A 26,653-nucleotide genomic window follows, 5' to 3' on the forward strand; every position below is an offset into this window, starting at 1 on the left:
CATTGTTGAAAATGTCTGGCCTGTGGTCTTTTTAGTGTTAAAATAGTGTGTGAAATTTACAATAAATCTGGCTGAGCAAAAGTATGAGTATGAGGAAGGGGTGGGTTGATGTTCATGTGTGCCCATGCATATGATGTGGCTCTTTGCGGTAACTTGGTAAAAAATGTGGCTCTTGGTCTTTGTCTGGTTGGCCACCCCTGGTTTAGAGACTTTCAAAAGGTGAAGTAGTGATGTGTTGTTTTAATCTAAAGAATTGGAGAAACAATACCGTTTAGAAATATATAGAAGGTACAGAAATGCTTCTTTAAAATAGTGTCATGTCTGCAATTTCTGTACTTTACAGGTGCAGCCAACAAAATTAACTGCAGCTTAGTTGTTGCATTTTAATCGCTTCTGCTGATGATCAGCAGACAGATGTCACAAAAAAAGGAAATAAAAATTTCAGTTCAAATAAAAGCAACAAGGTACTTTAAAATCTATCAGGAAGGAAAACATATTGCCAAATATTTCAAACTATACACATAAAAATGCTAATATTTCTATACAACCAACAGTAAGAAACCAAAGAATTACAGATTATGAAGAATACAGAAACTGATAACTTATAATAAAATTTTTGGCTCAATTTTCAGGTTTAAGCTATATTTGGCAGAGATTATAATTATGGGCCACTGCTTGACTTGTGTTGTATGCATTGACTTGAAGATTTTTTTATATGTCATATAGAGAAAACTATTATATTATATTATTATATATTATTATGTTGTCAGACTCTGGCAGCAGTTTTGATTGTTTTGTGCGTTTTGTTTTCTCTTTTGAATCTATATATAAAATAATCTAAGGTTTTCCAAGCTGTAAGGATCATATAATAATGCAGCAGCTGCACACCGACTGTCAGCTGCTGGCTCAAAAAAATATTACTGCCTTGCTGAAAACATAAATTTTAACAAAAAAGCAGAACTAGTCATGGCATGGAAAGTGTATACTTCCTCATCCCTCTTATCAACTCTGCTTGTAAACTACAGTGAGTAAAGTATTAGCAGCATATCCATTGACTGCAGCTGATTGCAGGCAGGCTACAAAGCAGATAGCTATACTCATTAACCAGCTAATGTCAGCTTGTCTTACCAGTGTTGCTATATCGGAACATCAAAAGGTTGCATTAATCTGTGCAATCAGCATAAGTTACTTGAAAATTTAATTATATATTTTATTGTTGAATTGCAATAACAATTACATGTGGGAGTGATTGTGGAGTACTTGGATTATGTTACACATTTTGTTTCAATTTGTAACAATGCAAAAATACCTTACATATTTGTAGAGATAATCTTTTGCCTAAACAAAACTGACATTAGAATTCCTCCCTGTAATGCCAAAAATAAAACTTTAAAGCTTTTTTAAACATTTTAGTTGAACATGTTAAATGATGCACTGCTTGGTACTTCAGTTCTGTTGTAAAAAGTTTGGCATAGAGAAAAAAAAACTTTGAAAAGCAAGTTAAACAACTTCTTATATATATATTTTTTTCATTTCTGGCCATGTAGAAGTGAAATATTTACTCTTAAGTCTGTTTTTACATTTATACAGGATGTGATATAGTGTTGTTTTTGTTGGGGGTTATTTTCAAAATAAAAAGTGTTAGGTGCATTTTTAGTTTGGCCTACATATCTTATAAAAATTAGCCGCTGGAAATCTAACAGCCACATCCTTCAGAGATTTAGTGCTAACTGTGATTCTTAAAAGCATCAAAATGGCCATCTGAGAGCTCCCTTTATGAACATGGCCCCTGGTTCCCTTAGAGAAACTTGTGCAATACAGAACGAACTGCCTAGGGTTAAAGGAATTGCATTCTCATTTAAAGCTACTGACAAAAAACATCACAGTCCTTCATTCCAGTTGCTCAGAGGCGCTTTTTTAAAGAGTCATTTTTCTGTATGGCAAAGAGAAAGGAGGGGAAAAAAGCGAAGGGGACATTTTGTATCTCTGTAAGAACGCTGATGTTCTCCGCTGAATTTTGACAGAGACTTAGTCACAGTAACGATGCACCATAGTATTTTATTCATGCAACAATAGAGTCACATTTTCTATGCTTAAAAGCATTTATAAAAACAGTAATGTGACGCAAAAGCAAGAAATGATCAGATAGAGTCTCTGGAGAAAGAAAAGAACATTCCTTGCCAAAATCAGTGTTTTATATTTCTCCACTTGTAGTGTTATGTTGCTCATTAACTGGACCATTACCATTACCTTTCCATTATAGAAAACCTTGCCACTGTAAGCACGTAACCAAGAAGCTCATTAATATTTCTGCTAAGGTATACACTTTTAGAGGATGGCTGTGTTCAGAGTTTACAACATTTCTCAGAATTGAGACGGACTAAAGCTCAAATGAGAGAAACTGAGTAAAACAAGAATAGAAAGTGGGAAAGATGACCTCAAAAGTCAAATAGGGGCTGTGCAACAACCAGTGAATCGCTGATTCACAACAATTCAGAGTAGACTGCCTGAGGATAGTGTGGAAACAGCCAGAGATCCAGAGTTGATTTCAATCCAAACAGAACCAGAAAAAAAGTCTCCCTCTTTTAGAAGCAGAGCAATCACTTCCTCTTTCATGCACAAAACTATTCACCTGACAGATCCTAACCACAGTCAGAAAAGGAATGTAGTGTAGCCATTCTCCTAGTTTTTCCAATTATGTGGTCTAAAAGCTGAAATCTTGCTCTGAATTTGTTGCTAAAATAGTTTATCAAGAAAAAACACTTAAAAAAAAAAAAAGTATTGGCTCCAGAAAAAAAATGTGTTTGAAAAAAAAAAGTGTTTGAAAATCTAGAGGAAGTTTTGGAATTTCCACTTGTCACCAATAAGTTTTCTAAAGGAACATCTGTGAAGAAAAAGCTATAAAAAAGGGTATTTATCCATTTGAAAAGCTGTACCAGCAAAGGCTTCCCAGCTCTGCCACTTAGCAAACAAATCATTGATACTTAGCTGGAGTCACATTGCCCCCTACAGGTCAATGAATAAATTTCTTCATAGACATGCATTTATTGTTAAATGAACTGATTTAACTAGAGATGTATCTACTTTCCACCACTTGTATCCCCGCATCCATCTGTGTGAGTTCAAATCTAACATGAACGATAAGGAATATGAGGAAGAGCAGGTAAGGTGGTATTCATTTTCAGAAATATTTTTAATAAACTGCGACAAGTGAAATGTTTAAAATGAATATTTGAAATATTTAAAATCACAAAAAAAATGAAACTAAAAAAAATCTAGAGAAGAAACCTAAATGAAATCAGAGGAGAGGATAACCCATCAATTGGTTTAGCACCTGAGTTCAGATTCCCAAAGAGATTGCAGGGAAGAAACCTGTCCTCATTCTGAACCTCTCTCAAATGTGATCCGATTAACGGGAGCGCTAAGTGCAGGACCCAACATAACCCACTAACCGGAGTCATTTCACTGTTCATCAGAGCAGCAAGTTCTCTCAGGTAGAGCCACTGATTATCCTCCTCAGTGTGACAACATAACAATCACAAGTTTGTTGAAGAAGTTACCAGGCCCTTGTTATGGTTTCTGAGGTTCCATCAATGGAGCCTTCCTCTGACAGAGATATGGGAAAGTTGCAACCAAAATACTGAAACAGCTTCAGGAAACTCAGTGTAAAGATCTATGAAAGTATTTCACTGAAGTTGGCTTATTTTAGTCCAGAGTCCCATAAAACACAATAGATAAAATGAGAAAATTTTAGTTTTCTATTACATCTTCCATGGCCATAAGTAGTTAATCTAGGAAACATGACCAAACATAATGGTAAAACATGGCAGAAATAAATAGCAGAAAAAAATAAAATACAAAGATCAAATTACAATGCTATCCCTAACCCTTTATACTCGAATGCTAATTTTTCTGATTTTCTTTCACTTATTATTAGTATTTTATACTCAAAAAAGTGTATCAAGTTCATGCTGCTGGTTTACATGCTTAAAGGCTGAAAATGGCCATTCTCCCATTTTCCCAAATGGCAGTGCATTGACTTAATAATCTTGTTGGGTTTTATTGTTTGTTTTTATTATTTATTAACTTATTTTTACTTGCAAATCAACTGTTTCAATTAGTGTCCAAATATTTCTTGCATCTCTACCAAAAGTTCCTCAGTGATCTGGCACAAGTTAGTTTTTAACCACCTCTAAATTTATTTGCATTCATATGTACCGTGAACCACTGCTTATGTGCAGTTTTTTTCTGTCAAATGTAGCTCCAAAATATTTGTGGAAAATCCACCTGTTCTCAGACTTCTTATAGAGCATACCCAACATATTTTTTTGAAAATTCAGCTCTAGCTGAAATACCAAATGTAGTGCTAGTCAACACACTGATGTTTGATATTTGCAAAATGGCCAAACATTTTCCTAGGCGCTGACTGGTTGAGCTCACTATAAGGAAGACAGAGGTCATCAGCTTCTGCAGTTTCCTCTGTGGGTATTAATACATATTAAAAAATATTTGGTAATTAAAATAAGCATTTATAAGTAAGTTTAGGGGGGACCTCAAGTATTCAAGAATTTAGCCATCTGCGGGTGGTCGTGGTCTTTATCCTCCACAAATATTGGAAGTCTGCTGTATCTTTATGCAATCCTGGCCTGAATAACCAACCGGGATTATCACTGGCTACACCACACACCTAAAGCAAAACACAGGCCCATCCCACCTGAGGAAAACTAATCCAAAGATGGGTTCCCAGTAAGGTTAGGGTAGGGTTGTGGTTAGAGTAAAAGGTCTGTTCTCAGAAAATGAATTTAAGTCTCCCAAAGTGATGAAAAGAGAGCTGTGTGTGTTCCTGTGTGCACAACAGTAATTCCATCTTTACACCACTAGCCAACAGAATGAAAGAAATAAAGAGAAGAGGGATAGAGTAAATTGCACATAGCTGGGAGCAAGGAGGTTATGGCACAAGGTGTGAATCTCCAGAAAGAATGATGGGCACATTGAGCCAGACTCCCCAGGGGCTGAGCATGTGGAGCAGCATGTTCATGGCTGGACAGAAAACATGTAGACTCTGTGGTGACACGGTTTTTTCAGAGAAGCTTCAAAGTGCTGTTTTATCACCCAACAAAATAAATGGAGAACTGAAGTTTTTTTTATTGAAAATGTGATGCCAGTTTTAATGTGCGAGTCTGTTTGGTTTTAGTGCTGTGTCTTTTCCACCTTCACCTATGGAGGAAAGAAGATATCCCACAATAAATAATGCAGCACTCTCCCATAAGGCTTATGACACAAGAGTTCAACAGTCACTGAATATTATTCAGCATACACTTTTACTCATGTTGCATTTACAAAACTAGAGTATAACAAAAACATACAAGTCGGACTGAGACAGGCAAAAAATGTACCCACCATTTAAAGCACTAAGAAAAAAAATCAGAAAAAACTGAGGTTAGATACAAACAAATGCACCAAATATTGGCTTATCTGCTTTTACACACAAACTGGTGAACTCTACATATTATATTGACCAATCTTTACAGCTATAGCAGCTTAATTCCCTCTGGGCCGAAAAGTTTTAGGACCGTGTTTACGGGAATATTTGACCAGTCTTCCAGGAGAGAATGTGTGAGGTCAAGTATTAAGGTTGGACAAGAAGGCCTAATAATTTTCTCTTTGGATGCTCTAAAGGGTTTATGTGGACACTCGGATTCTTTTACACCAAACTCACTCATTCATGTCTTTAACCTTGCTCTGTGCACTGGTGGACAGTCATATTCGTACAAGAAGGGGCCATTCCTCAGAAGAATAACAATTTCCCAGATGTTTTCATATGCTACAACATTAAGACTTGAACTTGTGCCAAGCCTAACCCCCACTAAAATACATTGAGGCTTGATCCTTCACTTCAGAAAGCATCTCCATTTTTTAAGAGTACTTTGCCTGTATGCATTAAATCACTGCATCTCACATTTTGCATTGCATTTAGAGATGTAAAGTTTGGCTGCAGCTGCTAGGCAACAGAAACCCTCAGCACACAATAAATGAGCTTAACTGAAGTCCACACAAAGTTTAGAGGTCTGTAGCCATTTACTGTCCAAGCAGTTGCAGACTTCTGGGCTCTGTGTGCATTAGCTTGTGCAGTTCCTGAAAGACGTTTTTCATGGCCTTGGAATTGCTTTTAATCCCAATTGCCTCCACTTTGTTATGATAACAAATAGTTGCTGAGTAAATTTCACAAATGGACTTAGTGAACAGGTGGCATCTCAGCACCATGATTAAATTCCCTGAGCTCCTGAGACCAACCTAGTCTTTTATGAATACTTATAAAAGCAATCTGCACACATAGGTGCTTTATTTTAAACACATGTGGCCGCTTATAGTGATTGAAACACCTGGATTCAGTGATTTGGAGAGTTTCTTAGTATAATGTATTTTTCCGCAAACCATTTGTGAATCACATGCAAGAGAAAAGAGTAGATATTTGGGTATCAGACAAATGTGATGAAATTTCCATCAAATGGTGGAAAACGCCACGACAGTTCAGTTAAGATTTCCCCCGAAAATATATGAAAATAACTGCCATTATGATGACACTGTAATAAAATGTGTTGCATTATTAATCAATGGTCAATTCACCACTTTCTGTGTAATAGTCCCATTTTCAAATCTGGGGCAATGTGGGGTTGAGAGGCAGAATTAGGGGAGTTAACTTCAGACGCAAGACCTTCCTAGACTTGGCTAAGCAGCTTTTTGCTTTTAGAGTAATTTTATATGGGGATAGTCTTTCTGTTAGTTAAAAAATTTCTCTGTTTCTATGCAGCAATATTTTCTTGTTTTATACATTACATTACTGAAAAATGAAAAAAAAAAAAAAACATGGAACATGCATTCATTAAAGCAAAATTACAATCCCAGAGAAAAAGACAGATTATTATATCTATAATCCATAGCAGCATTAATACTTTCTGAGGGTCAATAATCACCACAACACAAGGGGCTCTACTCAACTCAGAACCAATTGAATTTCTTGTACTTATCTGTAACCCTAAAGGTTCTTTATAGCACTCATAACCACTTCTGTGCAATTAAAATTGGTTCCTGAATAAATGATCTAATAAAGAAAGATAGGAAGGGTTTACAGTAGATAAAAGGTTAGGATTCAAACCCTGCATAATTATCACAGTCATAATAATAGCACATCTTCTCCACCTCCCTTTCTAATGAGAATGCCGAGTCAAATTATAAGCACTACATTTTAGAGACCTGGGTTAAAGACATGTAGAATAACTAAAATTAAATACAATGCACACCATCTGACAGCAAAACCTAATTTATTAGGAGTTATTCTAGTATAAATGAATATTTTTTTCACACTTGGTTAACTTTTATCTCCTCCTTCTATTCATTACTAATCCAAAATGTACACTGAGGAGCATTTTTACTCAAAAGGAAAATAGTTGTTCTAGCTATGCACACTGTACATGCACACTACTACATTTTTAATAAAAAGTTTAATCTAATATTTGACAGTTGCAGAAACAATGATTTAATCTGTAAACTCGGGATGGTCAGGCTGCTTTTTAATTTCTTTAGCTCATTCATCCCACTTCTCCTTGCAAAACTGATCAATTTCAGCCAAAAAGAAAAGGAGAGATTTTTTATTCCCCTCTAAATATTCTGTAAATGTTGTGGATCCATGGTTGGCTTCAACATAATGCAGGACAATATCATAATCTGTATTTTGCATATACAGTATATTGATATCAGATATCAGTCTTTAATCCTCCTTGGTCCATCAATGTTCTTTATCCTTGTAAAAGTCGCAACAAATATCACATTAAAGACTTTGGTTTTTTTTAACAAAATAGAAAAATCTGCATCCCATTCAAATTTTTAGTGTCATTGACTCTCACGCAATATGCTTAATCTCACAACATAATTTGCATTTTTATTTTTCCTCCACATTTCCTGGTGGTAAAATCCATTTAGCATGTAATTTTTCTGGTTCTTCACTCTTATTTACAGATATCAATAAAGACAAATAACAATATGACAAATTAATTTAGACAACTTCATGATTCAATATGCCTGTGAAGTACTGAAATTATGATATCCATTTATATAGAAAAGGGGGACATAGAACCCATTTATTGCCATGTTTAAAAGAGCCTTTTGTGTTCAAAGGAATAGGCAGAGAGCCTAAAATAAAGGGACACTCAATGATTAAAGCTCTTTGTTTATCACACATAAAATAAACTGTAACGAAATTGTAAGAAATCTGCTGAAGTACACTACCTGTAGATGTCTCAAAGCCACATCTAGAGAACTCAGACAGCAAAACAAAAAAGTATCTTGTGGGTAGGTAGGTATTTAGTAGAAATGCAGTGATTGCAAGGTTAATTTTGTTTTTTCTGTGGAGTTGTGTGCATTTTCGTTTTACAAAACTTTAAAAGTGAGTATTTTGTCAACAAAAGTTTCAGTTCTGTTTGATTGTTTTGTTGAATATCAAAACAATCAAACACGTATAGTGCAGATAATTTCACAACACAAACTTTGTAAGCAGTAATTAAATTATTTTGAACACATGGGCAAATATTGCATTGCAACCTTTTTTTGTCTTGGTTTACTAAAAATAATCTATGAAATCAAAACTCAAACTAAAAGGTTTGTTAAACATTTTTTAGAAAGAAAAATATTGATGCTGATTATTTTTCTTTTCTCCTCTTTATTAGGCAGAAAGGCGTGAAAGCTGTCTTATCATGCAAGCATTCTGCACACACACACACCCCAACCCACACACAAAACACTAATAGAAATTTAAGCGCTGATGTTACTCATTGTTGGAGCCTTGCTGTATACAATCCGAAAAGGAAAGGACTGTACAGGCACAGTAAGCTTACTGCACTGCAGTTTATCGGCTGTTCTGCTTTCTTTAGGCTCTCACACAGGTGACAGTGCGAGCTCCTCTTGTGTCACTGCCAGCTAAACAAAATTAAGGAAGAGTTAAAAACTCAATGAGCCTGGTAATTAAATTTTAATGGTGGACATAAAGCAGCCTGACACCCACTTAAAGCTATAGGCAGAAACCATATCTGCAAAACAATCAGGGAGGAAACTCCTTTCCTCCTTAGCAACCCACACATTCATTGTGTCGTCATGGGAAAATTTATCAAGAGAAAAATTCCAATTCCACCTGCTTTTGTAACCAAAATCCTTCACACTACATAAATGTTATAACTTCCTTTCTGTGTCCTTTTGAATATGCAACCTCTACAGCCTTAAACTACATCAGCAATGCTTTCAGAAATGTGTGAATATTAGGGCCACATTTATAAAACATATAGAAGTGTTAAAAGCCCTAGTCTTTTATTGCAGTGGCAAAATGTTACACTCAAATATACATGAAGAAAATCCTATTTCAGTTCATTATTCAGTAGTAAAAAAACTCAGAAGTCAAGAAATGTTTAATTTTAAAGCAACAAGTGTTAAAATCAGTGTTTCTACCAACAAACCCAATAAAAAAAACATACCAGTAACCATTTTTATATTCATAGTTTACAAGTTAAATATGATGGCATTTCTTTTTGCCACAGATACCTCAGCTGGTTCAGGACTCCCACAAGTTAAAGCTCTCTGTTCAATAACTATAGCAAACGTGTGGCCACTTAGGGTGACCAGGTGTCCACAACAACAGCTGCCTGCTGGTTGCTTAAAAGTGATTCAAAGACAAGAGAAGGAATTTTCTGTCCAGACAAATATTTAGAATTTGCTAGATACTCTAGATACTACGGGGACTGGATACTTTTGTCAAATGAGACTAAGGTACTTTTTTTTATTTAGAAAAAATTACAAAGTGGGTTTACCATGAAACAATGAAAAGCAATTCCCACTTTCTAGTACAGTGGATGAGCTGTACTGCAATAGTGCCCTGCAATATTTGTTAAACCACAAAGCCATCATAAACTTTTGGAAAAATCTGAATATTTTAAACTAAAAAAAACAAAAAAGTGGGTTTTGCCAAAAAAAACTATAAATTGGTCATCAGTGGAGCTTTCAACAAACAGTTTGGTCAAATTTAACTAACACTCAACACTTGGCAGACCAATTTCAACTGTAATTTATGCTGACAATATGTTAGGCTTTTTTACTCCCAGAGTCCTATAATTCATAGATTACTGATGTGAAGTGTAAATTAAAAACAGCAAGACAAAATGAAAATACAGCAGGCAAAATATTAGTAGCAATGAACAGATGAAAGTAAAAAAGTCAGGCAAGTTGTCCAATGGTTTTTTTTCACCCAAATCTATTACTAAATATTTGGAAAAGAGTTACAACAATATGTCAGAATGTGCATCATTTATATAACTCAGTGACATTAGTTAGAATAAATAACTTTTGTCAATGAAAAACAATTGCACAGAACATTGCATTCACATGCAAATTATCTTTCGACCAACATTGCAGTGCAAGGCTCACACAGACAGCAAGTAACGCTGGACAGCAAAGTTTAGCACTTTATATTCCTATCAGTCCTGCCACCTGTGTAAAAAGCAACCAGACCACCAGAGAGAATAGAGTATCAGGGAGACAAATTCTCAAAAATCATAAAAGCCCACAGAAAGTTCTTTGAACCTTTCAGACCTCGTGATGGTCCGCTAAACAGAACGGATTGCCTCTAGGCCACAATGGAGCTTAATCACAGCCTGAACGTTTGGCAACATTTACTGATGAGCTAATAACCTGCCTGCACAGAATGAAAAATTCAACCGTTACAGAAAAAACTTGATATTTACTCTGAGACCATAACCCTGACATTACAGGCCATAGTAATGCTCTTTACCTCCCAATTACCAAATGCAACATGCATTTTAAAACACAGACAGGGAGAAATAGGAACTTATTCTAAAGTTTTTCTGTATCTCTATTAAAACAATCAAACAACAAAATTTAAAGTTCATAAAGGACCTAATATGGTATTCTCTACATTTACTGGAACCCACAGTACATATCCTTAAAGATCTTTTAAAAAAAATCTATGTTTTATTGGACTAGAATTATCTAACACTGGCTTAAAAAAAAAAGAATCCACTCTTTTAATTCTTTAAAAGATTTTACTCAAAGTTAATCAGATCATCCTTAAGATTTCCATATTAGTAATCCTGTTCTATGTAATATAATTTCTTTTAACAACATGCTATTCAACTCGGCCAAATGTGTTTCTCATATTGAGTCATGAGGGGTTTATAGATGAACAGCTGTTTTTCTTGTTGCCATTTCCTGTCTACAATTAGAGAAAGGGTAAAAAGTTCACCGCAACTATTAGGATGAATAAGATTCAGTAAGAAATCTCGTCTATCTCGTCACCACGCACGGCAAGGAGGATGTTAAGGGAGGTTTAAAAATCATAAAAGCTCACTTGTCAAAGCAAAGAGTAGAATCATGGAGCCACCAAGTCTCTGCAACATAGTAAAATCAAGTAGAATCAAGAGACATCACCAAGGTGAATATTTTAGCCTTGTTCCCCATATTTACAGTAATTATACAGCAGATATTCGGTTTTCACGTTATCACAATACTCAAACAAAACACCACGCTGCTTGACTTATGATAAGAGCTCTTCAAAACTTTGTGTTAAAAGGTCAAAATGCCGATCATACAAAACAGCTTCCATGACATTTAAATGTCTCCGGTATTTTTAAATGTTCCAAGTTTGTAAAATTATGTTGATGAATGAGCAGTGTTCTTCAGTCCTCATTAAATGTAATCCAAAAGATTTGATTAACCTCATCAAATTCAATGTTTTGTTTTTTAAGTTTAAGTGGCTTTTATTTGCCTTGCACAGGAAAGGGGGAGAAAAAGGAATAAGGAGAGCGGGGAGGGGAGGGGAATATCTGTAGCAAAGGTCGGGTTCGAATATAAGATGACTGTGCCGAGGACTAATAGCATAACAGAAAGCTGTACCAGAAAAACCTTTCAGAATCAAACAGAAAAAACATGTGACCTAACAGAAGACAAGAAAAGAAGAAAACTGCCATACAACTTAAATTATGGTAAGCAAGACCAAGTACACTTACTTAACTTGCCTTAATCATTAGCACACACCACTCTTGTAACACCTCCAGAACCAGTTATTCTTTATGTTCACCAGCAGAGGGCAGCAAAACACAACTTAAAGCTGAACTTCAGACAGAAAACCAGCAGCTTAAAAAGGTTAGAGGGCAGAGCTCCTACCAGCATTGACTATGGCATCCACCTCCAGGACAGTAATATCACCCTTGTAGAGAGATACTTTATCACCGAGGCCTCCTCCAGCTGTGAGCTCCTTCTCATCATCTTCTTTAGTCCTGGCTGAAGTAACAAACAGAAACATGCCACCAAGCATGTAATGTAGTTAGATATCAGCTGGATATTTGAAAAGAGCTTGCAGATGTGCTCAAAAAGGCATTAAAGTTCACTTTAATGTGTAGATGATAAACAATTGGTTACATATCAAACAGCAACATTTCCTAGAGTAGCAAAACTCCCCCCAAAAAAGTAAAGTCCAAAAATATTTAATCATGAAATAAGCTGACAGGACAGAAAAAGAAATTTCAAAGAATTAATAACTTTACCTCTATTCACAAATAAGATATAAACCATGTTGATGAGCGTTAGTAAAATAATTTTTGTTTCCTTCTAACACTGAATGCAATCTTACATACTTGATGTGACACAAGCACTTACTCTTTTTTTTTGGATAATGCAGAAAACGTTGCTGGTAAAGACATGTAAAAAGTCAAATAAATTAATCTTTTATAGCACTAGCGTAACCCACACAGTAAAAACCAAACCTTTAATTTAAGGATGGTTAAATTGGTAAAACAAAATTTTGTTTGAAGAAAGAATTACTTGTAACTAAAATCACTGGTTGCACAATTACAGGCACTCATGCTGTCAATATTTTGTACCAAGCCCTATTGCCAAAAGGACAGCATGAAAGCCTAATGACATTCATCGAGGTTGGAGTATTCAGATTTTTGGCTTTTCCTTTCTAAATCATCCTTGGCTCTCTCTCATACCTTCATGTCTTCTTTCCCACTCAGCTCCCACAGGTTTTCCAACTGATGAACCAATTCAGTGTTAATTTGCCCATACATTTTGGATTAATATCATGTTTAAATCATCCAATTACCTATTTCTAATTTTCCTGTGGACCACCAGATTCTTATTGAAGTTGTCCTGTTATTTGAAGAGCTCATGATCACATGAACTCTCACAAGTAGCTGTATGCAATATTTCAAACTGCAATCATTTCAATATCAGTGTTTTTAGCATCGCAGTTGCAAAGGTCTGCTTTGATGCAATATTTGATGGGTTGCTACCTTTAAAGGAATATTCATTAACAAACTGCATGCAAATATATTTGTACTTTTACCACTCTTGATGCACAAATCTTAAGCTTACAAAAAGTGGTGGGAAAAATCTGATGATGCAAAATGAGAAGGAAGGCTTGTGTAAAAAAAAAAAAAAAGACAAAGAAAAGCTACCATCCTCCACCAACTTGGCATTCAGCACCTTAAATAACAAACAGAAAGTCTCTCACATCTATTTTCCTCTCTCCAAGTTGGAATGTCATCCAGTTGTGTAAAACCTTTACGATACTCCTTGCGCCTCTCCTCTCGATCTAGTTGAAGGAGTCGTTCTGTGAACAAAAACAAACAAGAAAGTTCTGTGACAAACTCCTCTTCTTCCAAAAAAATGATTTGGTATTCCACCTCTACCATAGAGGTTAGTATAACCTTTACTGCTGCTGTTCACTAGTGCTTTTATGCCAGTATAGACAATTTACTATTAAGAAAAAGATTATCGCCCAGAAAGAGGTGAACCCTAAGCTCTCCCATTGCCTTTCTTTCTTGATGTTGTAACTAATCAGTAAACCTTTATAACTACTTACCCTGGAGATCCATCCACTCAGTGGGAAATATTTTTTTTCTAAATAATCTTTTAGATTTGAAAATACCCTCCATTATAAATAACTGACATTACAAAATTTTTGATTGCCTTTTTCTGAAGAGATAATCATTTTGTTCACCTCTATTCTTGAATACTTGGCCACTTTACAATCACATACTGTGATACATTTTGTTAGGGAAACAAAAGAAGCGAGTCATTTTGAGATATGCCTCTTAAACTTTGTGAGATTAGATTGAAAGTCTTAACTGGATTTAAGTCTGACGTTAACTGGGCTATAACTAACACATTAGTATTCTTGGATCCACTCCAGCATTTCTCAACTGGTGAGTCCTGACCCAAATATGGGTCACAAATCCATTTTCAATTAGTTGTGAGCAATTGCATGGACAGAAAATTATGAGGAAAAAACAATAGTGGATTGTTGATTAAACCTACAGCAGGTAGTCACGATTCCTTGTAATGAGAGTTGGCATTCATTTGTTTCATACCACAGAAGAGGACGTAAAGTTTGTTAAATGCTAATCAATCACAGCAAAAGGCTTCAACTTTGTAAGACTAGTTTCCTGAGAAACAAAGGGATGATTATATGTGCAACACCTGTGAAATAAGCATGGAAATCATAACTAAAAGTCAACTAGGCAGGCTATCATGTAATTACAATACAAAATTTGCTAAGGTAAGCTTTCCTCAGTTCTGCTGCTATACTGTAATACAGCAGCATCCTTCCCTTGCTACTCGAGCTCCAGCCGTTCAGCACCTGTCTCTATGAGAGCAGCTTTTCAACTCTGGTTCAGCTAAAGAAAAACAACAGAAACAGACTGGATATTGAGCTTAACCTCAGAGTTGGATTGTGTGCTATATCTCCAGACTCCGAGGCTCTCATCAGGAGCAAAAAATGTGTGCAATAAAAGCAGTGATTAAAGAAAGTGAAAAATTCAAAAATTTACATCTACTTATAGGTCATAGTAATTTGGGAATAAAGTCACTGTGAAATGAAATCTTTAGAGGAAGAAATACTGAGGAAGACCCTAAATATGGAGAAAAATATAACCTTCTTCAGAATATCCCTTTGACAAGATCTCACAGTCAGCCAGTCATACATTTAAAGTATTACTGCAGTGCATGAAATCTATTTTATTCCTAATGTACTATCTTTCCCCATCGCCTACTTGTCTTATTTCCACAGCTGCTTTTATTCTACATGGATGAATAAAAAGGCAGCTGAACACAGCAAAGCTTTTTGGACTATAATAAAACACTCAGTCACAAGGTTGAACAATTCATCACTGACAAATTCCAAAGCTTAGCTACCCTGACAGGTAACTGTCTCTAAATATATGTTATACAGCATATAGACCTGTTAAGATTTGCTGTGCCATAGTTGCAAATGCAGGAGTCAGTCCTCATCATTTTCCAGACATCTCTGAACAACGCAGTATAGTGTAATATATTAATGGAACTGAGACTGATGGTGGCATTAAATCTGATTTACCATATTTATTGGAGTCCAAATGATGCTCTGTTCCCAAGTCACAAAACCAGTGATTTTGTGACCAAAGCATCTAACCTGGTTGATAACCATTAACGACAAAAGCATAAATAAAACCATAAGTTTCTCTATTCCATGCCTTAAAGCCTGGAAGAAACATGCAAGCAAACAGGAATGGTAAAGTTCTATGTGTGACAGAAGAGCAACTAAAATATTTATTCCTGCAACTTTCATACGTTTTATAAATGCACAGCAGCCATATTGAATCTGAGTCAGGAAACACATTAATGAGACTCAAGTTTGTGGGTGTTCTGTCTGATTTTTGCCTTAGAGTACAAACAGAATAGACAAGATAATTTATTGAAAGTTTAACATTCGGTTCTTTAAGTTAACCCAACATTTTGGTATGAATTAATGCACTTACAAAATAGATGTTTCTTTTCCCCCACTTAAATTTATCAGGTTGTTGAACATTCTTCAGATTATACAATCAACTGATTTGAATGTAAGAACTTGCATTTCCCAAAACAAACATGGCATCCATAAAATTATTAAAATAGCAGCATTTTTAGTTCAAATGTGAAAATACGTTTTGCCTACAAATAATTGATAATTATTCCATCTGAAAATGTTCAATATTTTAAGTGCTCATTAATATTTGCTGAAAGTTTCATAGTAATATTTACAAAAATATAGATGTTTGGTAAAAATAAATAAATTAATACATATTGCAATAAATATTCTGTTGTGGGTTGTGTGGAAAAGTTTAAAGAATGTTTGTTTTGGACCTCTCACAGAGCTGTGCTCAATCTGTCATTTGGAAATATAAAGGATGACACAAATAAAAACCTACAAAGACATGATGGTGAACCACTTAAAGGTGCATAAAAGTGCATTCATATGTTACACCCCCCCCAATATTTTTCAACTCTGTGGTAAGACTTGAAAAATACTATCCCTAGAAATATGTCTAGACTTAGGCTGTTTTCCAAAGAGAAATGGTAAAAGTCTCTACATGTGCAAAGGTGGTAGGGACATACCAAAAAACACTTGCAGCTTTAATAGCAGCGGAAGGTGAGAAACAGAGGCCATCATGAAGTTTTTGTCTTACTTTAATTATGGCTGCATTCTATAATGTGTTTCCAAAGCAATGCTCACACACTGACAAGGACAGAAGTGGCATAATGCAAACTAATGAATTGCAGCAATGTTGTACCTCAGGAAGAGACATGCAATAAAAAGCTCCAGTGTGAATAGGTTAATAAATAAATAAATATCAGGCAAGTTTGGTTTTCTTTTTGATACTCAACAGGTCCAAGAGTTCTTGCACTCAAACAAGCAGCCCATAAAACATTTTTTGCTGCACTTAAATACAGAAAATATAGGGGGGGTTTCTATTGCTGCTGCAGATTAAAACAAATGAAGTGTTTCATTACAACACTAGTGTTGTTTGTAATTCAGAGGTGGAAAGCCGTTTGTGGTTACAAGGGCATTTATACACCTAGAATTGGCTGCTTGCACCTCACTGAGCTAATGCTGGAGCACGACACAGCTGGAAAACAGGAAATACTAGTTTGTGGCTTCCATGAAAGTCCAGAAACGTGTCGAAAATGAATCTAAGCGCAAATAATGTAAGCTAATAAAGAGATAAGAAGCAGTGAAAGGTGCTGCTGCGAATGTCAAGCATGCATTATAAAGCAGACAAGCAGAGGCGCAACAGTAACATCTGTGCAGCTTCCGTATGGCATTGACAGAATACTCTAGAAAATAAGTTATTAAAGCAGGGAACAGGCAGAGCATCTGTCAGTGTTCCGGTTATAATTCATGCTGTCTGTCGCGGAAATGATAGCCACATTATCCACCTCCAAAACAACCCTTACCTTTTTCAGTCTTCCAGTCCTTTTTCTTTTTGCTCATGCTGCCGGAGTGATAAGACTTCGAAAGGCTGCTTTTTGATTGTGACAACCCCAGGCTCACAGTGAGTGGAGTTCCGGGGGATAAAAGAAAATAGAAACGTAAAGTGAAACAGCTTCTGGACGGTTGTCTCACCTGTGAAGCTGTCAAATTTCTATGGACCCCTTAGTAACGTCAACCTATCGTGATGGCGCCGTAAATTATGTGTGAGAATTCTGGCCACACGATTGGCTCAGAGGAATAAGAAAGTCGGCCTGTGATTGGTCTGTTGGAGCAGTCCATCACACTGTTCCAACGTTCAGAGTGGAGTGAGGGTAGGTTGTTTCCGGTGGTCCGTCCCTCCAGCGTGTGAGCTGGTTGGAGACTTGTGCCGGTGTTGTGCTGAAAAAATGTACCCAGGTAGTTTATCTCGCTTTGAAAAGAACCCAGCTTACATAGGCAACATACGTTACCGAAATTATCAAGTCTATTATGACTCTTATGAGCATGGATTAATGTATAACTTTTTAATGTTTCCAATACATTAAGTGCTTTCAGATTTTCTTCCTGAAATGAAGGGTTCTTTTTATGGACCACCACGTGTAAAAGTGCAATATACGTTAAATTATTCCAAATAAAGATTACTGTCACGCTAAATCTGAGGTTATTAATTGATAGTCGAAATTTGAGAACTTGTTTTCACTTTACTGTGCTATTGGCTTCCACTTTCAAGGTTATCTTTTAAATTGAACTTTTAACATTCATAAAAGTTGCTAAGAACCTTCAGGGAGCCTGTAGAGAAAAGTTTCTACATTGTGTATTCTCATAAGTTTGCTTTTAACATAGACAATACAATTTATGTGAACTATGAGGGCTATATACCTAAAGGTTCTCTTAAACCTAATGCTTAAAGTGGTAGTTCTTCAGGTACCTTTTAGAAAATGTTTTCTGAATATTCTCTAATATAGTCCTGTGAAAGTTGAGAGTAGCTTTTAGGCATGCTCCAAAGATGACATTGTAAAGGTTTTAGATAACCTTTAGGGATCCCTGGATATTTCAAAGGGTTACATATAAGAGCATTACAGGCAACCCTGAGTATCATTTTCATCAGATTGTTATACAATAGCACAATGTACAACAACTCTTTGAAGAAAATTGAAAACATGAGTTACAACATGATTTAATTTCTATTTGGGATTAATGAAGTATGATTTAATTGGACTGAATTTGAATTGAATCCGAAGTAAATTTTGTTTCGATTCCATGTGACTATGGCTAACAAGCCAAGCAAATTACAGCATTTGAATTTGAGAATATTTATGTCATTCATTGTGATTATTGTTTATGGTTATCATTTAAACTGAATATGCTGATGGCATTTCTGTCCTTCCTATAAAGCTCAGGTCTGTTTCTCACAGGAGAGACTAGATCAGATCAGTCATTTGGACTGTTACATGTGAGAGGCTGGTTCCAGAGACCACCGTCTGTCATCTGTTGTGCTAGCACTGCTCTCATCCAGACCCATCTGCTCCTGAAACCACTGACATATCTGAGGATGGAAATTTTCTTTCATCTAGATTTTAGCTTGCCTGAATTCTGTCCAGATCTCACACTAAAATATATTCAGGCTTGACGCATGATATTGACAGAACAGTAGCAGTACATAAAAAACTAACTTTACAGATGGAACAAAAGCTCTTGACTTGTTGGGAATCACTGTATCTTAAATTTGCATGACCTAATTTTCCCCAGTAACTTCTCAGTTTTGCAAATTAAAAGTATCTATCACACTGAGCAGCTATAAACAGAAAGTAACTAATTCTCACTTCCATGAACAGAAATTTCCTCTAGTTCTCATTTCATTTGATCCCACTTTGAGCGATATAGAAATATAAAATTATGTAATACTGTATTAATTCCATTTTGTCATCTTCTCTGAATAGAACCCATTATCAAATAATCAATTTAAACATAAAAACAAAGTCAGAATTGCATGTGAATTGTCCCTCAGTTGTGTGCTTTTTACTTCAAGCCACTAGATGTCAATCTTGCATCAGCTTAAACTGTGAGAAAGGGCATGAATGATCTTTCTCACAATCGTCAGTCTGCTGCTGTTATCCAAAACATCCAAATCCTTAGAGTATAATACTTCTTTCAATCTCAAGATGTTGGAACTTTATTGAAAATTGCTAATTTCAGTAATTTGGTTCAAAAATATTTATGGATTTAATTTTAATGATTAAAAGTCTGAGAAAATTACATTACATAAAACCAATAGAAAAATAATTTTTGCATCAGTGACTACTTCAATAGTGAATAGTATTTTGAGATGTATTGTGCATTTTTAATAGTGTTAACCAATGTAATTTAACAAAATAACGGTTAAAGTCTGCATGTTTTATGTAATTTGTGCATTACACTAATTAATTTCTTTTGACCTGTCTGTCTGTAATTTATTTGTTCAAACCTGTGAAAGGTCTGTATACCAAGAAATGACAGCATAGTGACTCTTCACCAGTGTTCCAGCCTGAATACGCAATGCCGATTCCCAGCTGGGAACACCTCTTTCCTAGCTGGAAATGTAGTTCTTTGATTTATTTTTTGTACATTCAGAGCCATCTTTTTATGAATCAGGCATTTGTGTCATATGATGAGATTTAGTGGTAAGACCAACATGCAGACTGGGTTGTGAGTGAATAACACTGGAGTTGTGGGTTAATATGATGAAAGTTTGTTATAAACAAAAGAGCAGACTTACAAAACAGGAGCAGCAAGGCATTACAAAGAAGAACAGAGGGCCAAGGAGATGACAAGTACGGAAGAAACTAGTGGAGAACAAAAGCAAACAGGGAGCATATATAAACAGAGGGAAGAGTGGAAATGACAAAAGAACCAGGAGAGCTAATTACAGGTAACCAGATGCAGGTGGGAAGAATAGTAGCAGAAGAATAAGGCAATGATTAGTAGCTGGGCTCTGGTGAAGAATGGAGGAGTGAGGGGAGAAAATAAACCAGTCTAGGAAAATGTGAGAGGAAAATAACTCTGAAATCAATAAAACTGTAATAGAAAGGAACATAAATCTAAATGAGCAAAATCAAAACACAAACAAATCTACAAACTGAGCTGAGACAAGAAATAAACTAAATTGGCAAACAAGGCAAGAGAAAAATACAATAAAGAAAAGATCAAAAGTAAAAAATAGCTTCAACCTAAAAGGGATCATAATTTTCTTTCCAAAATGGGTATCATGGTGGCAGGCTGGGGTTACAGCATGCAACGCTTGTATTGGAGGACTCTGTCATCGATGTTGACCTTTACCACATGTCTTCTCTCCTCTCTCATAACCCACCTTCATGTCAACCTACTATAAAATAAATGCCACAACAGTTTGTTCAAAATGTTTGACTGGTGATACAGGGTCTTCTGTTTTAACTGTAAAATCTGATGATTTAGCTAAGCTAATTTTGCTACCAGAACTGAAAGCTTTTGTCTTATCACATGAAGAAAAAGTCTATTTGCACCCAACCAATCACGTGCTTTCTATAATTCAATGCCCAACATGTCTTCCACAAATTAGTCAACTTTCTCTAACAGAGCTTTTTCTTCCACTCAACATTTCAGTATAATTCTCATATATAGCACTCTGTAAAAAGACAGAGTTTTTTTAAATAATACTTTCACACTTACCCTGTGGAAGGTGTCAATGACTGTCCGGAGTCTTTCCCATTACTGTGTACAACATAACATAACATTTCTGTCTTTTTAAAAAAGTTTAAGTGGTCTTATGATTTTTTGTGTGTGTGAAACTGTGAAACTAGCTATATGGCCTTTTAATCAAAATGAACTCATCTTGATGCTTGTCTATGTATTGATGAAAGTTTAATGTCAACTGAAGTACTTTCAGATTCATTAGATTACATTATTTCAGAGTAAAGCCTCTTAAGTTTAACCAAAAGAACAAACAATTAAAGGCTGAAACTTAGCTGCTTCCCTCCAGTCAGTGCTTCTGTCTGAAGGGCAGTTGCAAATACTCCAAACAGAGGAGGATCTATTTGTGTAAGTTTGTGTGGGCTGTTGTTATTGTCATGGATACAAGAAGATTAAAGGGACTGACTGCACCTACAAGTAACTTGGAAGAACATTGCCTCCTATGAGCTGTTGTTGTTTTGATATGCATGTCTGTCATTTCTCCACTTTGGGAAATTGCAACATAAAGCAATTACCTCAAGGAAAATACTCACAATTATCACCCACCTAAATGGTGCCCTGAGGCTACAGGAATCGTAGGTATGAAACTGATGAAATCTTTGTGTCCTTATGTCAATAATCACGGGGCAATTTAGGTCTTTTTGTACCGTTTGGCTTGTTTTCTGCAAAGAGATTACATCATAATCATGTCTCTTACAAAGTCAAGGCTTTACGCAAAACTATTTTCAACAGTAATTTGTGTTTTCCTTGACGCAGCTCACCCTGCCAGTGCCAACAATGGGCTTCAGTGGGTTTCGAAGGTTTTAATGCAGTGACCTTCATTTGTATCATGTTTATATAATCTTGCTCAGGACAAATACATGGAGACAGGGAATCTTTCTCCCTCTAGACTTGATGAGGTTTAACAATAGTTTAACTTCTTTTGAGAAAAAGTGAGCCACCAAAACAACTGGCTGTGTCCCTCCTGCAGGCAACAACTGAAATCAAGATTTTGTAATGTCTTGATTTATATTATTGAGGAAAATGGTTCAGACTACTTTCCAAAACATCCATTTTATCTTTTTAGCCACCAAAAGGTGGATAAAACATTGTTTTCTTTTGCTTATGCAGCCCAAGATGAGGCAAGTATCACAAATAGCACTTTAGATGTTGCTTTGGGTCCTTTTGTGACCTCCTGGTTGAGTCATTGGTGTGCTTTCAGAGTCAGTTTTTGTAGGCTGACCACCGTTGGGATGGTTCACCACATTTTCTCCATATGTGGATATTTGCTCTGACTGTGGTTCACTGGTTCATGCCATTTCTGGCGTTTCATGTAGAAACTTGCTTCATGTAGTCATGTCTTTAAGAAATCATCTAATTCTAAAGTGTGGCTAGTGAAACAGAGCACGGTTTCAGTTTTACTAACATGGTGGTATTATTAGGAAATCTTAATTTAAATGTGAGAAAAAAATAAAAAACATAAAATCTTCACTGTCTAATACTTTTTCACAAAACATATGTAATATTCTAATTGTACGTCTGTATTGTTATTCATTTATTTTGACTTATTTTCACATCTATTTTCATTTTCAAAGGAACATTTTAAATATTTTCCCGTGTCAGAAGAACATTGGATATGTTTAGATTTTTTTTATTTTGACAAAACATTTTAATGTTGTAGATAAGAGCAACAAAAAATTATATCAAAACAAATATAAATACTTCATCAGTAGTTTTCACCCAACAATGCCACATAAAACATTGTTGCCATGACACATTATATCAATAAGAAAACTATTATGAAATATGCCCTGCAAAAAAGAAAAAAAGTATAAAACAATCATAGGTTAAGTTAGTTACCTCTGAAGCATGAGTGCTGCATATATGGTTATGAGACGAGGTACCCCATGCGGAAAGACTCCAGTCTGGGTTTTCAACCAAGGACCTTCTTGATTGAAGGCAGCAGTGCTACCAATTGCACCGCTATGCAGCTGTCATGTTGGATATAAAATCAATAAGTGCAAGAGATTTTAAAATGCAAAAAGTTATATTTCTTAACAGCAAACCCTTTCAACATTTACTGTTTTAATTTAATTTGTCACAAAGCATTTTTTACAGTATAAGTATTTATTTGCTTCCTATGGTAACGTTTAGAGGAAATATTCCACAATCATCTGCAGTTTTATTTTCTCTGTGAATGTTCAGATTCCTATTCCACATAATTATATTTAAAATTAAAAATACTTCCCACAAAATGTGTGTGGAAAACTTTGTTTCATTACCAAGTGCAATGGGGTATTCAATTTCTACTTCATCTGTTTTTTTCTTTCGGTTCAATTTTCTTTTATATTTCAGGTTATTTTTTTATTCCCTCCGTTCTCTCTAGCTTTAAAATCTAATGGGAACACACTGCACTGCTCACTTCAGTAGAAGCAAGAGACATTATGCATGATCTGGGGAACTCTGGATACCTGGAGTTTCAAAAGAGCACAGACTGTAAGATTACAACAGGCAGTGCTTCCAAATCCCTTGCTCTACAGTTAGAAGAGTTTTGTGATAGCGCCACTCTGTCCAACCATGAAAACTCAACATAGAGTGCAGATTATTTTCTCCATCCCTCTAAATCAAACATTTCACTGTGCATCACAGTTCAGTGAGACATGTCATGCATTATGCTCATCTGTCTCACAGATGTGAACAGCAACTCACAAAGTCGAACAGAAATAGTCTGAATTGGTCATGAACTAGTCATTTTTCTGTGTGCGTGTCATGTTGTGTATGTGAAGACTTAATCTGACACACATCTGCAATCAGTATGCTTGTTTAAGTGTTCGCACTCCTTTACTAAACCTTTTGAAAGCATTTGATCTTTCAATGATCTCGAAAGACGTTTTATTTCCCACTTATACAGCTGTTTTGACTGAATTTTCTTCATTTATGTCAGCGTTTCTTGTTGGGGCGCTTTGATTTTAATTCACTTATGCAGTTGTAAGATGAATTTGTCATGAGGCTGCATACATGCGAGTATGTTGGGTTACTGAGTGGTACTTTGTTTAGTCTATGTGCTCAGAATTGGTTTGAGGTTGGATTAAAAAAGCACCATGCTGTGAGGATTCTTTTCCTTTAAAATTCTTGTGGGTTCCAGCTTTGGCAAAAATATGTAGCAACTACTCCCTCTGTTTATTTTACTTCATTTAATAAAACCCCCATCCAGCCTGTCTCCTCACAGCAGAGCGTGCCTGCTCTCTGCCGGCTAAGAGCAGCGGGAATTTTCTTCTTGATCGCAGGGTGAACTGGAGTTGAATGGACTGAGTGCGGATTGATTGTTCAAAGCATGCACGCTGTGAAATGGGTCCCGACTGTTTAAGGTTTTATGTTTGTGCGAAGTTGGCCTGTAGCTTGACATTACCTTTCCTCCTGAAGCAACAGCACGTTTGCCCTGCTGTGTTTTGAACTTTGAAATTTATGTGTCTTCATTTGTTTATGTCATAAAAGAAATGAAGACATTTTAGTAATGAAACTGGAAGTCTCTGCATGCTGTAGATTTTAAGTGCATTACTGCTTTAGTAGCTGGCTTTCATTTGTAGCAGAGACGGCATGTTTCGGGTTTTATCCCACGAGGTAATTGATTTATTTTCATGATCCGTTGAAAATTGACTTCTATAATTTATGCTTCTAGTTTTGAGTTTTGAATTCCAGTGAGTTGTTTTGATGTGCATTTACATACATTCTGTTATGTGGTCATTTTATTCATATGTGTGCTTCCCTGTAGTATTTTTCCCTCAGTGTCCTGGCTCAAGTTCTCTCCCAGCTTCCATGCACCAGTTAATCAGACTCACCTGAAACTTCTCCCAATAATCATCCTGTTATTAAACTCCTATATTCAGTACTTCACTATCAGACTGTCCTGTTTCTTTGTGCGCGTTATGTTGTTCTTGTTTTGTTCTGGTTGCTTTGCCTGTCCCTGTGCATTTTTGTAAATTTGCTTTTGACATTAATTCATTTCCAGAATGATTCCACCTAATTTCCATCTGCTTTAATAGTCACAAAAAAACCACACATTGTTTTATTTGGTTTGATTCTAATACTTCATTTAATTGCTTATTCATTCATCTTTTCACCTCAAACTCACTATGTCATGGTGACAAATTGTTTTCTACCCCTTTACATAAATGACTCAAATTAGGTATATATTTTGTTGTAGTGAGCAAATTGATACATGGAGATAAACATTTGAATAATTCAACTGTTTTCCATTTATATAGTATTGAATTGAGCATTTTCTCTAAAGTCTGTCACACCCTGTTTTAAACTTCTGTGTGTTTAGACAAATTGATTCCTACAAATGACATGCAACAAGGTCAATTTCTATTGCTAGACATTTGCTGAATGAGGAAATAAACAGTCAGCAAAAGGTAATTATGAAATTATGAAACTGGGAAATGAGTTCATGCATAGTCAGATGAAATCTGGTGCAAATCAAGTTGAAATTACATTAGATAAATGATCAATTATTGTGGTCAGTGATTGGTTTTGTTTTGCCCCCTCTCCATTCCCATGAGTAGTTACTGATCTCAATGAAGGCTGCCAACTTATTTCAGCCACCTCTTAAAATTTTTTGTTTGAAAGAAACAGCAGGATGCTCATTCAGCACCTGATTGTCCATGGAATTGCTCAAAGGTAATCCAGCTCTCACTTTGTGACACTTTCTTTGCACCTCCTCAAACCATATGTCTCTTTATGGTCATGAACTACTTTCCTGAAGAATTCCTCAATACTCTTTCAAAGATATTCCAAAATTCCTCAACTACCATAATACCAGAAAAAAAATTATCTACAATGGTTTGTGTAAATATAGATATCCCTTACACTTTTTCCCATTGTCAATTTACAAACAAGAAAATGTCAATGTATTTTGTCAGAACAAACATTTTTGACCTACATACTCTTCATAGATGAAAAGCAACACTGCATTTCAGTCTAAACACACATAACTAACCCCCTTCAACAGCAACAAGCGAGTCAATAGGAAAATGAATGCAGTTACATACTGTCACAAAAGAGGAGACAAACACAAGCAAGAGAGGCGGAGATGGAAGAAAATGAATAAATTAATGAAATGGTGAAAACTTACAAATAAAATGGACCTAGGTCCAAAAACCTCAAACCTTAAACTGAAGATGGTGAAACTAAGCTAAATAAATTTAAAAACAAACCAGGAACGATTGGAGGCACAGTTGTAGGACAAACAAAACATGGTTGAACAGATGAATCGGCACAGAACAATGAAAACAAAAATCAAAAAACCGGTGATCTTATATACTGTGTGGAAAACGCCACTGAATGCAGGTGATGTAATCATGGGATTAGCAACAGCTGTGGAGCAGAACAAACCAGCAGGCTGAGTGAAGACGAATAACAGCATCAAAGAAGCTTAACGAAACAAAGAAAAGACAAACCATGTGGAAAAGGCTAGCAATGTTCTAAGGGAAATAAATGCAAATCACAAAATAACACAAGAATAAAATAAGAAACTATGCAAAGAATTAACTAATGGCTACAACTTACTAACTAGCAATAATGAACATAGGTACATTAACTGAATATGGAAAGACCTTTGAGCAATAATAAAGAACTCAT

General features: G+C 35.7%; 1 protein-coding gene across 2 annotated transcripts in view; it reads right to left on the minus strand.

Moving 5' to 3' along the window:
• macrod2 (mono-ADP ribosylhydrolase 2) overlaps nt 1-17,545 on the minus strand; it is a 476,756-nt gene extending 459,211 nt beyond the window's left edge. Inside the window, exons 1-3 of one of the 2 annotated variants that reach the window (XM_028006473.1) lie at nt 17,314-17,545; nt 13,574-13,672; nt 12,223-12,339 (exon numbers count right to left, since the gene is read on the minus strand). In XM_028006473.1, the coding sequence (XP_027862274.1) occupies nt 12,223-12,339; nt 13,574-13,672; nt 17,314-17,350 (253 nt within the window). In that variant the 5' untranslated portion in view covers nt 17,351-17,545. The remainder of the gene's footprint in view (nt 1-12,222; nt 12,340-13,573; nt 13,673-17,313) is intronic. The other variant, XM_028006472.1, reaches the window with a different exon arrangement.
• Nucleotides 17,546-26,653: the final 9,108 nt, after the last annotated feature.

Source organism: Xiphophorus couchianus, chromosome 22 (genome assembly GCF_001444195.1).
Source record: "Xiphophorus couchianus chromosome 22, X_couchianus-1.0, whole genome shotgun sequence".
NCBI lineage: Eukaryota > Metazoa > Chordata > Actinopteri > Cyprinodontiformes > Poeciliidae > Xiphophorus > Xiphophorus couchianus.